At 38.2% G+C, this 14,130-nt stretch overlaps 1 protein-coding gene across 4 annotated transcripts in view; it reads left to right on the plus strand.

Moving 5' to 3' along the window:
• Nucleotides 1–14,130, plus strand: part of epn2 (epsin 2) — a 31,924-nt gene that overhangs the window by 8,903 nt on the left and 8,891 nt on the right. For all 4 annotated transcript variants that reach the window (XM_079607882.1, XM_079607884.1, XM_079607883.1 and 1 more), the window contains exons 3-4: nt 5,786–5,898; nt 10,243–10,344. In XM_079607882.1, the coding sequence (XP_079464008.1) occupies nt 5,786–5,898; nt 10,243–10,344 (215 nt within the window). The remainder of the gene's footprint in view (nt 1–5,785; nt 5,899–10,242; nt 10,345–14,130) is intronic.

The raw sequence follows: 14,130 nt of genomic DNA on the forward strand, positions 1-14,130 counted from the left end.
GAATAACTATTAAAGAAGCACGCTGACTTTTTGGGCCTTTAGCTTATTCACCGTATCCCCACAGAGTTAGATAAGTCCATACATACCCTTTTCATCTCTGTGCGTGCCGTAACTCTGTCTGACGCACAGAGTGACTTCTGCGGAGTGATTAGCAAAACACTCTGAGCGAACTCTCTGCTCCTCACCACGGCGCTTCTCAGGTGCTGCGAACAAATCACTCCGCAGAAGTAGCAGTGCTTCGCCTTCTGAGAATATAGTTCCCAGTATGTATACGGCTAGAAGATGGCTGTGTCTCATGTGACCTTGTTATTTGTACACGCTGTGACTACAAATCACAACATGTAAATATGAAAATGTTGGTGTTATTTTGTCACTTACTGGGAGCAGTATGCTAGCTGGAGCCGTTTACCTCCAGTCTTTGTGCTAAGCTAGGCTAGCGGTGGGTGCGTCAGAAAGAGTTACGGCACGCACGGAGATAAAAAGGGTATGTATGGACTTATCTAACTCTGGAGGATACAGTGAATTACCGTATTTTCCGGACTATAAGACGCTCCGGAGTATGTCGCATCAGTCAAAAATGCGTCATGAAGAGGAAAAAAAACATAAGTCGCACTGAACTAAGAATTTATTTAGAAATGTATTTCACAAAATCCAAGACCAAGAACAGACATTTTGTCTTGAAAGGCAAGTTTTTCAACTACACAATAGCACACAGAACAACAGGCTGAATAGGTGTCCGGTATGTTAACGTAACACATTAACAGTTATGGCCATTGCACACTTGAGTCCAAAATTGGCATCCGAAATTTTTGCATGTTAAAAAATAAATACGACCTCACGTTATGTCAATCACGCTTGCACACTGCCTGCGAAACTTTCGTTCGTCATAAAATAAATCGTAACGGGTTCGATTTTCTGCGTTTTTCGCATCCGTAACAAGCAGTTTGAATGGTGCTTTGACAATTCAGAGCCACCGAATCACGAATACGAAAAAACGCATACGAAAATTTCGGACTCAGTGTGCAATGGCCTTTATTCAGCTACACAATAGCATAAAGAACATATACCTGGGAGGGTGAATAGGCTAAATCAACATAAGCCAGCGAGTCCAACAACCAAGTTACCGGTCAGCAAGTAAGTTCACCAAGCAAGCTCCCGTGATCTCATTCCACAACACTGAATCCATTGAATTCTTCATCCTCGGTGTCGCTTCTGAACAACTCCGCTAACTAGAGCGGATATAGACGGTAATGTTTTCTCTTGGTTCATCTCAGTCAGTATGAATTAATTTTGATATATAGCCTAAGTCACACTTGACTATAAGTCGCAGGAGCAGTCAAACAATGATCACTTTTAGTGATTTTACTTTATAAAAGTTGCAATTTAGATACACATTTTTCGGCTTTAATATATGCATTGTGTGGTAACCGTTTTATAAAAGCAATAAGGTACGAGAGGCAAGTGCTGTATCGTGAATAAGTCTTATTCACAATACAGCACAGCTTCTCGTACCTTATTGCTTACATGCATACCACAGAACCATTTAAATAAACAAAGGCTGAAGATTGTTTGGATATGAAGGTAATCTGTTAAATTATCTGAAATTATAGTTATGGTGATTTATTTATAAAATCGTTGTGGAAAAAAGTTTGTCCATTTCATATAGTAATAACTTGCATGCTGTTGACAAGTGTATTACTGTTTTAGTGAAGTGAATTGTAATGCGACTACTGCTTATAAAACCGCTGATGGAAAACCTTTAGAAAATCCTTTCTAGTTTCTAAATTAGAAACGTATTCATATGAAGTCATTTTCAGATGTCAAAACAAGCATTTTCCCTCCCTTTCTGCACGCTGTGTAATTTCTGTGATGTCCAGGGCAGGAACATGGTACTGAAAACATATCCATTGTCAGTTTCATGCATATAAAAAGCTCTTTGTGTTTGTAAATAGGGGTGTAACAATACACATCACGATTCAATACAAATCGCGACATTTTGAGCTTTACGATTTTTATTATTATTACTTTATTATTATTTTATTATAACCAGGACCTAAAAATATCCTCCATTGCATTATTTTACATTATATTTAAGATTATATATATTAGTTTAATGTAGTAATGTCACTGATACTCCATAGACTTTTATTTGTTCCTCTTTACTTTTTCCCTTTTTAACAATTTCCTTGTTGAGCACCCAATTTGAGCAACATATTGTGGAGGTCGACCGATAGTGGATTATACCGATATTTAGGTTTGACCGTACATGTCGATAATCGATTATTCAACCGATATTTTCTTTTTTTAATGGATACTGGATCAAAAACAAACATAACACTCCCAAGTAAAACAGTGCTGATCTGAAATGTGCTCAATGAAATAAATATATAAATATGAATATATATATTAAAATGAGAAGTTCTAAACATTAACATTAAAATATTACAGGTCAAATATGTTTCTTTAGCTATAACCTAGAAACATATGTACATTTCATAGGTAACACTCATTTGTTAAGGATGTAGGCCTATTAGCTATCTTTCATGAACTATATGCATTATGCAATATACATTTTTACTGCATGTATTAATATTTGAGCAATACAATTGTACTTTGATCATTCATGTTAGTTCATAGTACATTAACTAAGGTAATAACTGATCAAATTAAAACTCAATTTAAAATGTATTACTAAATGTTGAAATTAACAAACTAACAATGAATACTTCTATAACATTTATTAACCTTAGTTAATGCTAAAAATGGAATCTTATTGTAAAGTGTTACCATTTCATATAAATCCAAAGGGTCATGCTTAAAGATGGCTATATTTAAATATATTCAAAGGCATTAAAATGACATAAATGTAGACCTATATTACATGCATATTCTCTCACTTTATTTGATTCTATTTTAGAACACTGTATAGAACCCACAACAATGGCAAGCTCTAATCTGACTGGGTGCTTTACATGTCAGTCAGTCAGCCTCTTACTGTTTAAATGTGTGGTTATTGGTCAGAATAATCGAAAAATAAGAAAATAAGAAAGTAGACTCTATATGCCAATAAACAAACATCTTTCTCAGTCGGTCTATGAATGAAAAATAATTATTGTTGCTTAAGTTAGCCTATGATTCTAAGAAATTGACATTGAACCACGCAGTTTGCATATTAGTCATGTTTCCACTTTAGCCCAATAAGGTTGGTGTGGTGAGGACTGGAAGCACTTGTGATGTCATCTGTGATCTCACCAAAACACCACGCTCATTTCCCCTATTCGCCTTTACTGCTTTTCCCACAGAATCTCAAGCCCTTTGGTCGTAATTTCCATTCCCTCGAGGGTTAGAAACCAGGAAGCTTGTGTTTCTAGAGGCACTGAGAATCTCCAGGTCCAGTTTTTCTGATCGTTACTGAAGCGATGCATCAAGACTAGGCCTAATGGCTGTCAAAGATCTTATGGATCACAGACGTAAGCAGTATCAATCAATAGACTGCTCAACAAGACCGATGGAGACTTAAAACATCAGAGCCTTAACACAAATGCAAAGCTCTTTTTGTCAGATGCTCCATACTATACACTTTATAGTTTAAGCAGTTGTGGTTGCTTTGAACGTAGGGTTAATTCTTAGGGGTGTCACGATTCTCCAAATCCTCGATTCAATTACATTTTCGATTCTAAGGTCACGGTTCGATTCGATTTTTAGCCTACATTTATTTTATTTTAAGCACAGGTTGCTATGCCATTGCATGTACCACATATGCATGTACCACACTACATTGTCAAATGTAAAACATTTATTAACAACATAATGTAACAATAACTTATATCATCATCAGTCAATTGGAAACTTAAAGGGCACCTATTATGGAATTTTGAAATGTACCTTTCATGTAGTGTGTAACATAGATCTAAGTGAACAAAAACATCCTGCAAAGTTTGAAATATGAAAGTGCACCGTATATAAAGTTATTGTCTTTCAAAAGTAAGAGTCGACTCGAGTCATTTTTATGAATCGTTAGAAGACCGAAGCTTTTTCTCTGACTAGATGACGTCAACTTGTCAAGTTATTTGAATACGATACGCCCACTTATTGCGCTCCAAGGCCAGGGAAAATATCATGGCGACGAGACGCTGTGTTCTGAAGTGCGGCTCAAAAGCAAACTTTTTTCATCTGCCCAAGGAGGAGCATTTGAAGACTAAGTGGCTACAATTCATATAACTATACCACAAAAGTATAGTCCGAGCCTTGTGCTTTGTTCGCGCCATTTTGAAGACGATTGCTTTTTAAATGCAATCAAACTTGGATTTGCGAGCCGATTTCGGAGTTGTCTTAAAGAATAGAATAATACCTCGTAGTAACGTAACTGCATTTTTTTTTGGTAAAAACGTTATGTTTATACATCGGGCTAACGCAAACAAAGACTGATTGTGCTTTTACAATATGAACTCTGGGCTATGCTCGCTAACATAACATTAAATTCTTTCTTATTTTTAGTTTTTTACTACAAACTACAAAGCAGTGGACTATAATCATTATTATAACACAATTTAATTGATAAAAGCATAATTGTACTCCATGTTAAACAATAAGTATTATCTATGTAAACACTGCTGGGTCATCTGACCAATCGCAGATTAGCGTCGCGCAAAGGAGGGGTTTGGAAAAATGAGTCGTTGAACGAATCCTTTGGGAGTCGGTGAGCAAATCGGGTAAAAATAAATGCATATTATACGACAACAAAAGTGTTTTTTGTCATTGCATGCACGTAAAACTGTTGTTGGGGACTCCCTAAACAACATTAGGAACATTTTAAATGTCATAATAGGTGCCCTTTAAGCAAAATAACCTGCCATCTAGTTTCTCTTTTGTAACTGCAGTCTTTACAGAAGATAACAGTTGTTGGATTAACAGATAAATCCATGTTTTTGTGGTGCCTGCGGAGATGCCCTGCTATGTTAGTCGTGCTGCCAGTGGAAGAATATGGTACACGCAGATTGGGACATTCTTTAAAACGTCGTCTTCATTCGGGTTCGAACAGCGTGAGGGAGTGCAATAACGACAGAGTTTTAGCAGATTTTTTGCCGTAAAGCAATTTGTTACATCGCGAGACCTGATATCACGCGATACCCGTCGGCCCAAAGTTGCAAGGGTAGTTTTTCCGCTCACAGGCGATAGGGGGGTGTGAGACGACAACCATTTAACCCAAAAAAAGTAATAGAAATAAGCGCTGCACAGCCTGTGCTTCTCGTCCGGTGTGCGACCCCATTTAGATCAGGTTGACTCGCAGCACATCAACTTTTTACAGTCTGTTCAACAACACGTGTGTTTTTTCCGCTTGGCAAGCTGACCGGACGTGACATGGGGGCATGGCAGCATCGACGATTCCATTTTTTAATTCAGAGTTCGAGATTGTGACTTAATTTCGGTAGATTTCTATTTAAAATCGAAATCGTGACACCCTTATTAATTCTAGCCTTCTGACCTGTACTTTGCAAGGTGTTTGGCTCTTCAATGGCCTGTTACTGCTTCATGTGCTTCTGAGATGTTTGTTTCATAAGCACATGACTTGCCCTAATCCAATCAGTATAGGAGGAAGTACTCTCGTCCACTGCTTTAGCAACAAGCTTATAATATGCAGGCTGTTGTGACTTGCCCAGCATGCTGATGGAAGTTTGGCTTCTTTATTCTGGCCTGACAACTTTCTCATGGACCCAACCGGGTGTGGTTAGTAGTGCATTGCTTGAATGATAATGGCATTGTATGTGTATTTTGTTTGTTTCAGCCACATCTCCCAATGCATCTTCAGAGTTGGAGCAAGCCAGGCCTCAGACGAGTGGAGAAGAGGAGCTACAGTTGCAATTGGCTCTTGCCATGAGTCGAGAGGCTGCCGAGCAGGTGCAGTACATCACGTTACAGGGCTCCAGACTGACATTTCAGAGCAGTGGCCACTAAGTTCTACAGATGGTGGCACCAGCACCTGATTTGGTAGCGCCGGGGGGATTTTTAATCATAAAATCACTATTGTTTTGCATTAATAAGTGTAGTTACTTATAATATTACATGTTTGTTTATTGGACATTTGACAGTAAAGCTTTTTTTTATTAACAACAGTAACATGCTAAAACCTTCTAACCTTCTAAAATATTCTACTCTTATTAAATGTACCATTAGAGCTTTGAAGTGCTGGAAAAGGACTTGAATTTCACACTCAAAAGGTTGTACGAACCCTGAAATGAAAAATGCAAAAACAATGCGCTATTTCTTCCACAATATGGTAATAGTTAGCGTTGCTTCATTAAATGCATGGTGAATGTTGGTGAACTTGTTCGGCGGGTCTACCTTGAAGCACAGAGGTACATTTAAAGAGAGCTTTTATATGCTGCAGTGATGTCATATTTTTTTTGGCCAACCTGAAAGTTAGCATCACCCTGGGTTCCCTCAATTAGTTAAGTATTTTTACAAGAGCACAATTATAAACAAAAGCGGTCTAGTGAGTAGATGACTTTACCTGTCGTGTGGTATTTAATGTCCCTGACAACCTCTGTAGTCTTGTTTAGCCACTTTTTCACAACTGCCCTTTTCAAGGTAAAAACTTTTTTTCAAAATCACAATTGGGGTTTTATTAATACGTTTTATGTCATAGAATAAAACGTGAAAATATCTTGAACTTGTGTTAACCACAGACCCTCAGATCTCAGACATTTAACCATTGGCCTCAAGAAGATGGAAACAGGAGTGTCAAAATGCTAACTTGTTTCTGAGTTTTGGCCTCCAAAAATACATAATCCCTGAAGCACTCTATTCTGAGCTGCGCCTGTTTTGGACATGGTGTGAGGCCTATTCACGGAATAAATTTAAGTTTATAGATTTAGAAAATAGATTTTTTAAATAAAACAATGCATCCTTATGAACTCATCCACATTCTGAGTTCGAATGAACTTATTTCAGTTATTGATTCGGATATTTTCATTCCTTGATTTTAATTTGCTCCAAAATTTATGAACAACACTCCACAGTTAAAACCGTATTTTCACCACCCAGACAAGCAGCACGCAATTTCAGAGAATGACTTGCTCTAATGGTCCACCATTAGCAAAGGTCTCGCCACACTGTGAACATAAGCAAATAGTAATTTACTGCATCAAATGTGGAAAAGTATTTGTGACACTGGAGTTTGAATTGGCAGTGTAATTTTTATCATGTTTAGGCCAGTATTTGTTACCATAATAATTTGTATGTGGTCTTATCAGATACATATTTACCTTACTGTGCCTCCCAGGCATCTGTACCATTTACACACTAACCAGGTCACTGTATTATTAGGCAATGGTGATAACTCTATTTCTGGGATTTTTTGCATCACATGAAAGCCGCTTTCACTATACTTGCATTTCAAATCTTAAAGGAACATTTCATTCGTGGGAACATTAATCTTTATTGAAAGTGGGTCATATATGTAGTCGAAATGTAAAATAATTTTCGAATTTGGTGCCTTCTTGACCGAGAAAAGACAGAGTAACTTTAGGGCGCGTTTGTATGAAAGACGACAACTCCCACAATGCACCACATTGCAAAGCTCCGCAAGCCACTCCCACTAATCTAGAACGGCGCGTATGAGGTATCCGCCTATCAGACAAATCACTCTTCCGTCTACAAAGCTAGCTAACCACCAGAGCTTGAAATTAATTTCACACAAACATTAAAGCTAGTTGGCGTACTCATTAGTGAATTACTCCTCGTTTGTATTTCGAAATGGTGAATTATTGCATGGTACCGGGATGTTCAGTCAGAACATATGCGTTGCGGAACTATGATAGTTCACAACACAAACGTCTGTGTCCTCGTCTGATTCAGAGATTTCGTCCAGGAGAAATTGGCATCGTTTAAATTCTTTGCAGCAGACGGACTCTATCTCTGTGTCCGTATGCGCACAGGCACCACCAGTCCGCCCCAGCTCGAGCCAGTCCGGGCTTCTCGTCCGCGACAGGCAGGTCTTCTGCCTCGGCTGCACTCTGCAGAAGCCGACGGCGCCTCCTGTTCCTCCATAGACCTCAGCTACTCGTCGCTATACTGTGGCTCATAAAGGTAGCCACGAACATCCGTTTCTAACATAACTTCGTCAAAATAAAAATCCTCCCCAATGCATCCGTTTGAAAATTCTGTATTTTCCTCCATATTTTCTAAAAGTTTCTCCCGGTGAAATCAAACGCACTGGCACTGATCTGTGATAGGTCTGTTAGCGCATTAGGTACAACCCCCTATGGGCGGGTTTGAAAGGGTGGGAACTTGTGCTTGTAGTCTTTACAGAAATCCTCCCTTTTTACACTTCCTCCTACAATGATGTCAAATGACGATTTTTGAGTCATTGTAGGAGGAAGTGAAAAAGGTAAATAGTGGATTTCTCTCGTCTCAGGGGAAAATGAGAGAATGTTGCACGACCATTCAATAGTATGACTGGTTTTCTAACAATGGACGTCTTAATGCAAATGGCTGGAGTGTCCCTTTAGGTGTGCAGCATCAAGAAATGGGAAATATGACCTTATACTGGCTGGCTGTCTTCCGAATTGCAAGTTAAACAAATCCGCCTAGTTGGGCCAGTCCAGCAAGAAAATATTGTTTAGGAAACGTACAAATTAGTGTGGAAGCCATACAACCACACAATTGTCTCACTGGTCTTATAAAAGTGATGAAGTGGGGCAGCTGATACTTTAGGAAATATAATTTTCATGGAGGCTCTGATTATGCTTGGGACTCGTATCAGCTGCTCAAGGAATAATGTGAAGGAATTCTGTGTGTTTGGACATCTGGGATAAATTTCCGAATGAAAAACGGGCATGTTGGAACTGGTGAGGGGAGGCTCGTGTCTCATTTCTGTGTAGCACTACTGGCCCGCTTAAACCTCTCTGTACCTGTCAGCATATAGCTAGTCAGGTGTCGATAAAGGGTAATTCATTCTGTGAGCTTTTTCTCTGTCAGGCAAACTACAACTAGGGGTCATTTCATAAATGGACATAATTGTATGAGACAGTCAGATGTCCCAGATTTGTGATCATTATGAAGTGAAGGGAACCGTAGCGTTTTAACCGTTGATATAATGAGGCTTCTAGTGAAATGTTGAAAGAGCATCACTCATCTCTAACTTGTCTGCTGTGTAAACGATGTCCTTTCTCTGTTGTATTTGCCTTCTGTATAAATCATTCTGTACCATCATGCTCCATATTACAACTCTACACTAAAATACGCAAAAACATTAGAAACGTTCACCAATAAACATGTTTGATATTTTCAGTTAACCCAACCTTTGGCAGCACTAAACCACAGCAGCCTTGATCAACTTATAAATATCTGATAGTTTTTAGTGATTTTGATTATATAATTTTTAATTGCAATTGAAAGTGATATTCCAAAGACTGTATATTAACAGACACAATGTGACTACTTTAGTAAAATAATTCCTATCTTCTACATAAGAGCCTATTGCCATTTATTTGAAGTCTCACTGCAGCTGGTGTTATTTTTAAGTTGTATAATTGTATAATATCAGTTGTCAGCCAAAAAAAATGTATTATATTGGTGTTGATTTATATCAGTCGAATCCTACAGCAGATCTCTGTTCTTGGCCCCCTTCCGCTTGGAAGGTTTAATTCAGGGTTCCTCAATATCGGTCCTGGAGGGCCACTGTCCTGCAGAGTTTAGCTCCAACACTGATCAAACACACCTGAACAAGCCTAATCAATGTCTTCAGGATCACTAGAAACTCACAGCTAGGTGTGTTTGATCAGAGTTGGACCTAAACTGTGCAGGACAGTGGCCATCCAGGAACGAGATTGAGGAACCCTGCTTTAATTCATCTTGAATTTGACAAACCAAATGCAAATATATTTACTGCCACCAAATTAACATAGGGACTAGATTACAGCCTATCTTCAGTTGCTTCCCACTAACATACTTTACATTTCTCACTTCCTTCCTGTCTCCTCTGCCCTTTGAAAGCAACCCGATGAGGAAACAAAGTACCGGGTGTGTCTCTTGGTTTTCTAACACAATTGAGTTTTGCTTTCAGTGTTTAATTATATAATCTTTAAATTTGTACATGCTTGAGTAACTGATTTTTGATGCTGAATCATGATGAATCACAACAACAGGGCAGCAGGTTCACGCTGTGATTCAGCAGACGGCATGCGCTCCATAATGCGTGCGCTATAACCTATTCTTATGTGTGTCTGTGTGGTTGTTCAGGAGGAGAGGATGCGTCGTGGGGATGACCTACGGCTCCAGATGGCTCTGGAAGAAAGCCGTAAAGACTCCAGCGGAGGGAAAGGGGCCAAGAAGAAGAAAGAGGTAAGTGCAGGCTCTGAGCGCTTTAACTCATCAGTAGGCCTGAAATGAATCTGTGGCCACACAAAACTCTATTTACACATCCCTCACCTCCTGTATGTTTATTTATTAAGAGACAGTTCACCCAAAAATTTAAATTCTCTCATAATTTCCTCAACCTAATGTTGTTCCAAACTTAAATAATTTTCTTACTTATGCAGAAAGTACCATAAAACAAGAATAAAGTTATTCATATTTTTCAGAAGCCGAAGGCCTTATATGATAGTGCTATATTACAGAGGAGTTGAGCAGAATTCTGGTATTTTCCATACCAGTTTGGGGAGAAAAGTGCACAAATTCTGTAAAGTAGAAGAAAATACCCTTTTTTCAGTCATCATTTGGTTTGATTTTAGGTTAGAATTTATGAATATATAAATGTACACTACAATTCAGAAGATTGTTTTGTCTCTTATGAACATTTATTTGATCAATATATCAATATATATCAATCTTATTTAAAATAATTTATTTGAGCATTTTTTTAAATGGAATTTATTCCTGGTGTCCGCTTCATTACTCCAGTCTTCAATGTCACATTATCCTTCAGAAATAATTAAAATATGATGATTTGCTGCTTAAGAAACATTTATTATTAGGCAGCGGCTATTTGCACTAAGATATATATTGCAATAGATGCTATTTTTACACTAAGTGCAAATGGCTATAGGTTCTATTTACACTGAAATTAGCAGTATTTTCTTAGGAATAAATGTAAATAGTTGTTGAATACTATTTGCACCTCAGTATTTGTTCATTATAAAACAGTATGCAATAATGACACATTGAGTGTAAATTATTATTACCGTATTTTCCGGACTATAAGTCGCACTTTTTTTCATAGTTTGGCTGGTCCTGCAACTTAGTCAGGTGCGACTTATATATCAAAATTAATTCATACTGACTGGGATGAACCAAGAGAAAACAGATGGTGCCGCGAGAGGGCGCTCAAGTTAGCGTAGTTGTTCAGAAGCGACACCGAGGAAGAATTCAATGGATTCAGTGTTGTGGAATGAGATCACGGGAGCTTGGCCCTTAACCCTACCCTTACACCGTGTCCTAACTACACGCGACGCGCGATAAAAGGTATCTTTTCCATGTTAATCAGAGTTTTTGTCCTAACCAGCCGCAACGTCGCTGCGATTCTATTTTAGAAACGGTTTCTATTTTTCTGCGACGTCTCGCTGGAACAAAAAACACAAACTGTGGCAATGATAATCTCAGATACTGTTTATGTGCTTTATTTAATGTTAAAAGCGTGTAATGTGACTTTGAATATAATTTAGTGCTCCGGCTTTGTAGCTGCAAAAGCAACAATGGATAATTCACCCTTATATCTTGAAATTAAACAAATGGAAACAAGAACGTTCAAACTGTGAAGAAACAAGTGTATTATTTGACAAAGATTGTTTTAGTAACTCAGTAGCCTATGTATTTGAATAAAGTTTAAATGGTGTAATATTTGTGAATTTGATTATGTAGCCTACTTATCCATTTTCTTGCGAGTGCCGTCAAGATTACTCTCTGGTGCTGTGCACTTGCCGCGAGAGCCCGCCCACACGCTGTTCTGATTGGCTCTGGGTTTTGATTGATTTGTACGCATCTCGCAGTTGCGTCGCGTCTAGTGTGGACAGACAAATGATTTGTCGCTGGATTTTATCGCATCGCGTTAACTCTACCCGGCAAACACTTAATTATGAAATAACCGTTATGCACTTTAATTCCACTTTTTACATATTTTCTTTATATTTATTGAAAATAAATACCTTTCCAATCTGAAATGTGATGCGAAAAGGTAGAGGAGCGAGTTCGGCAAAAGGCAGATCCGAACTCGGGTCGATCGCTTCAAAAGTATCTGCTACGTGCCTTACAGACATTGGTGAACGGAGTTAGTGTAAATAGCCTCTACCAACAAGGTGGGATATTTGCACTTAGTGTAAATACAATAGACATATTGTTATTAGACAGATATTATTATTATTAATAATAATATCAATGTTGAAAACCCTTGTGCTGCTCTATATTTTTGTTGAAACTAAATAAAAAATTTTCATTGATAAATTTAATGCATCTTTACGGAAGAGGATTAGGGCCAGGCAATAATAAAAAAATAAAACCATCTCGAGATTAAAGTCATTATAATGCGAGATTAAACTCGTTAAGTTTCGAGAAAAAAAGTCGAAATACAATCTTGAGAATAAACTCATTAAATATCGAGAATAAAGTCGTTGTGTTGCGAGAAAAAAACTCGTTAAATTTCGAGAAAAAAGTCGAAGTAATTGTGAGAATAAACTCCCTACTGATAGAGGACATGGCAGAGTTAGATCCCTTAGCCAATCTATATTTTTGACTTTCTTGCAGTAACAAAGAATAGAACATGGTCTAGGTCGGCTAACAGTTAGGTGTTTTTAGAAGAAAAAAATCAGTCCAATTTGCGCGATGTACTCGCTTTTGTCCAACATGAAATTCATCGAGGTTTCTCCCAGGATACCATAAAACGCATTATTTGTTGATGCTCAAGGTGTGGAATTACGACAAAGGAGACGCTTGAGAAGACACCACTTGCGCTGGCCCAAATGCACTCTGGCATATGGACAGCCAGGCCAGGGTGCGATTTGCCGGGGGGGATGCATGGGATTTCCCCCTTTCTGGTCAATGTATCTCTGCCTCTGCTTAATTATTTGTATCCCCGGTGAGGATACATTTATCCTCCCCTCAAAGTGATCATAGTGCTACTCCATTAACGGCGAGACGGATCACAAAACTTATCACGGATCCGTGGTTTTGATTAAAGTCAATTTTATTTTAAAATGATTACTCACTCACTCTTGAGCGTCTGGCGCGAGTGATTTCAATGTTAAGTCAATGTAACGCGCGTCTAGAGGTCCTTGAGGCGCGGTAGACGCGAGCCTCATTCGCGCATCCAGTTTGCGCGAATGAGGCGAATTGCTATCACAGATCATGTCTTTTCTATCATTTCACTGTAGCTCAGCATCGCGATCAGTGTTGTGCCAGTTCATATTTAAAAAGAACTAGCTCAAAGTTCAGTTCACACAGATGATAATGAACTAGTTCATGTTCATAGTTCTTTTTTTTTTAAATGAACTAAGTTCACATATCTAAAAATGAACTAGTTCACGTTCATTTGTTAAATTATTTTAACAAAGATGTAGGCTATTATTAATAATAGGCCTAATGTTATTTCAACACAATATCTCGTTATTTCGAAATAATATGTGTGCGTGCATCTGTAAATCCGGTGACGCGTGTATTGTTTTTTATTAATAAACAAGTGTTTTCTCTAAAAGTGTCGACTTGGCTGCAAAGATGAAGTTGACGATCGCCATCTCCGTGTGAACGCGCTTATAGAGAGAAATGCACATAAGCCTAATAATCGATTACATAATCAGAGAGTAGCCTTTTTCTTTTTTCGTTTAAAGACATTTCAAGCTTTGTGTATTTGGTGTATTTGTCATGTCTGTGTGAGGCATACACTGAGTTTCGTTAAGTTAGGATGTGCTCTAGGCTAGTTCACGTGCAATGCAAGTGAGCGCGCGGGCGCCTCCGTTATATTTGTTTCGTCGGCCTATTCATTAAATACAGGCAATTGGTTGATGAAAAATTTATTAAAATTAAGATACAATTTATACAAAACGAAATTCACTTTAAAGAAAGGCTTTCTATAACAACTTCAACGGTTAAAATCATGTCTGACCCGCTCCATGTCTCATATTGCGCATCCTATCTCGGTCG

Source organism: Phoxinus phoxinus, assembly GCF_949152265.1.
Source record: "Phoxinus phoxinus genome assembly, chromosome: 1".
In the NCBI taxonomy this organism is placed as follows: domain Eukaryota; kingdom Metazoa; phylum Chordata; class Actinopteri; order Cypriniformes; family Leuciscidae; genus Phoxinus; species Phoxinus phoxinus.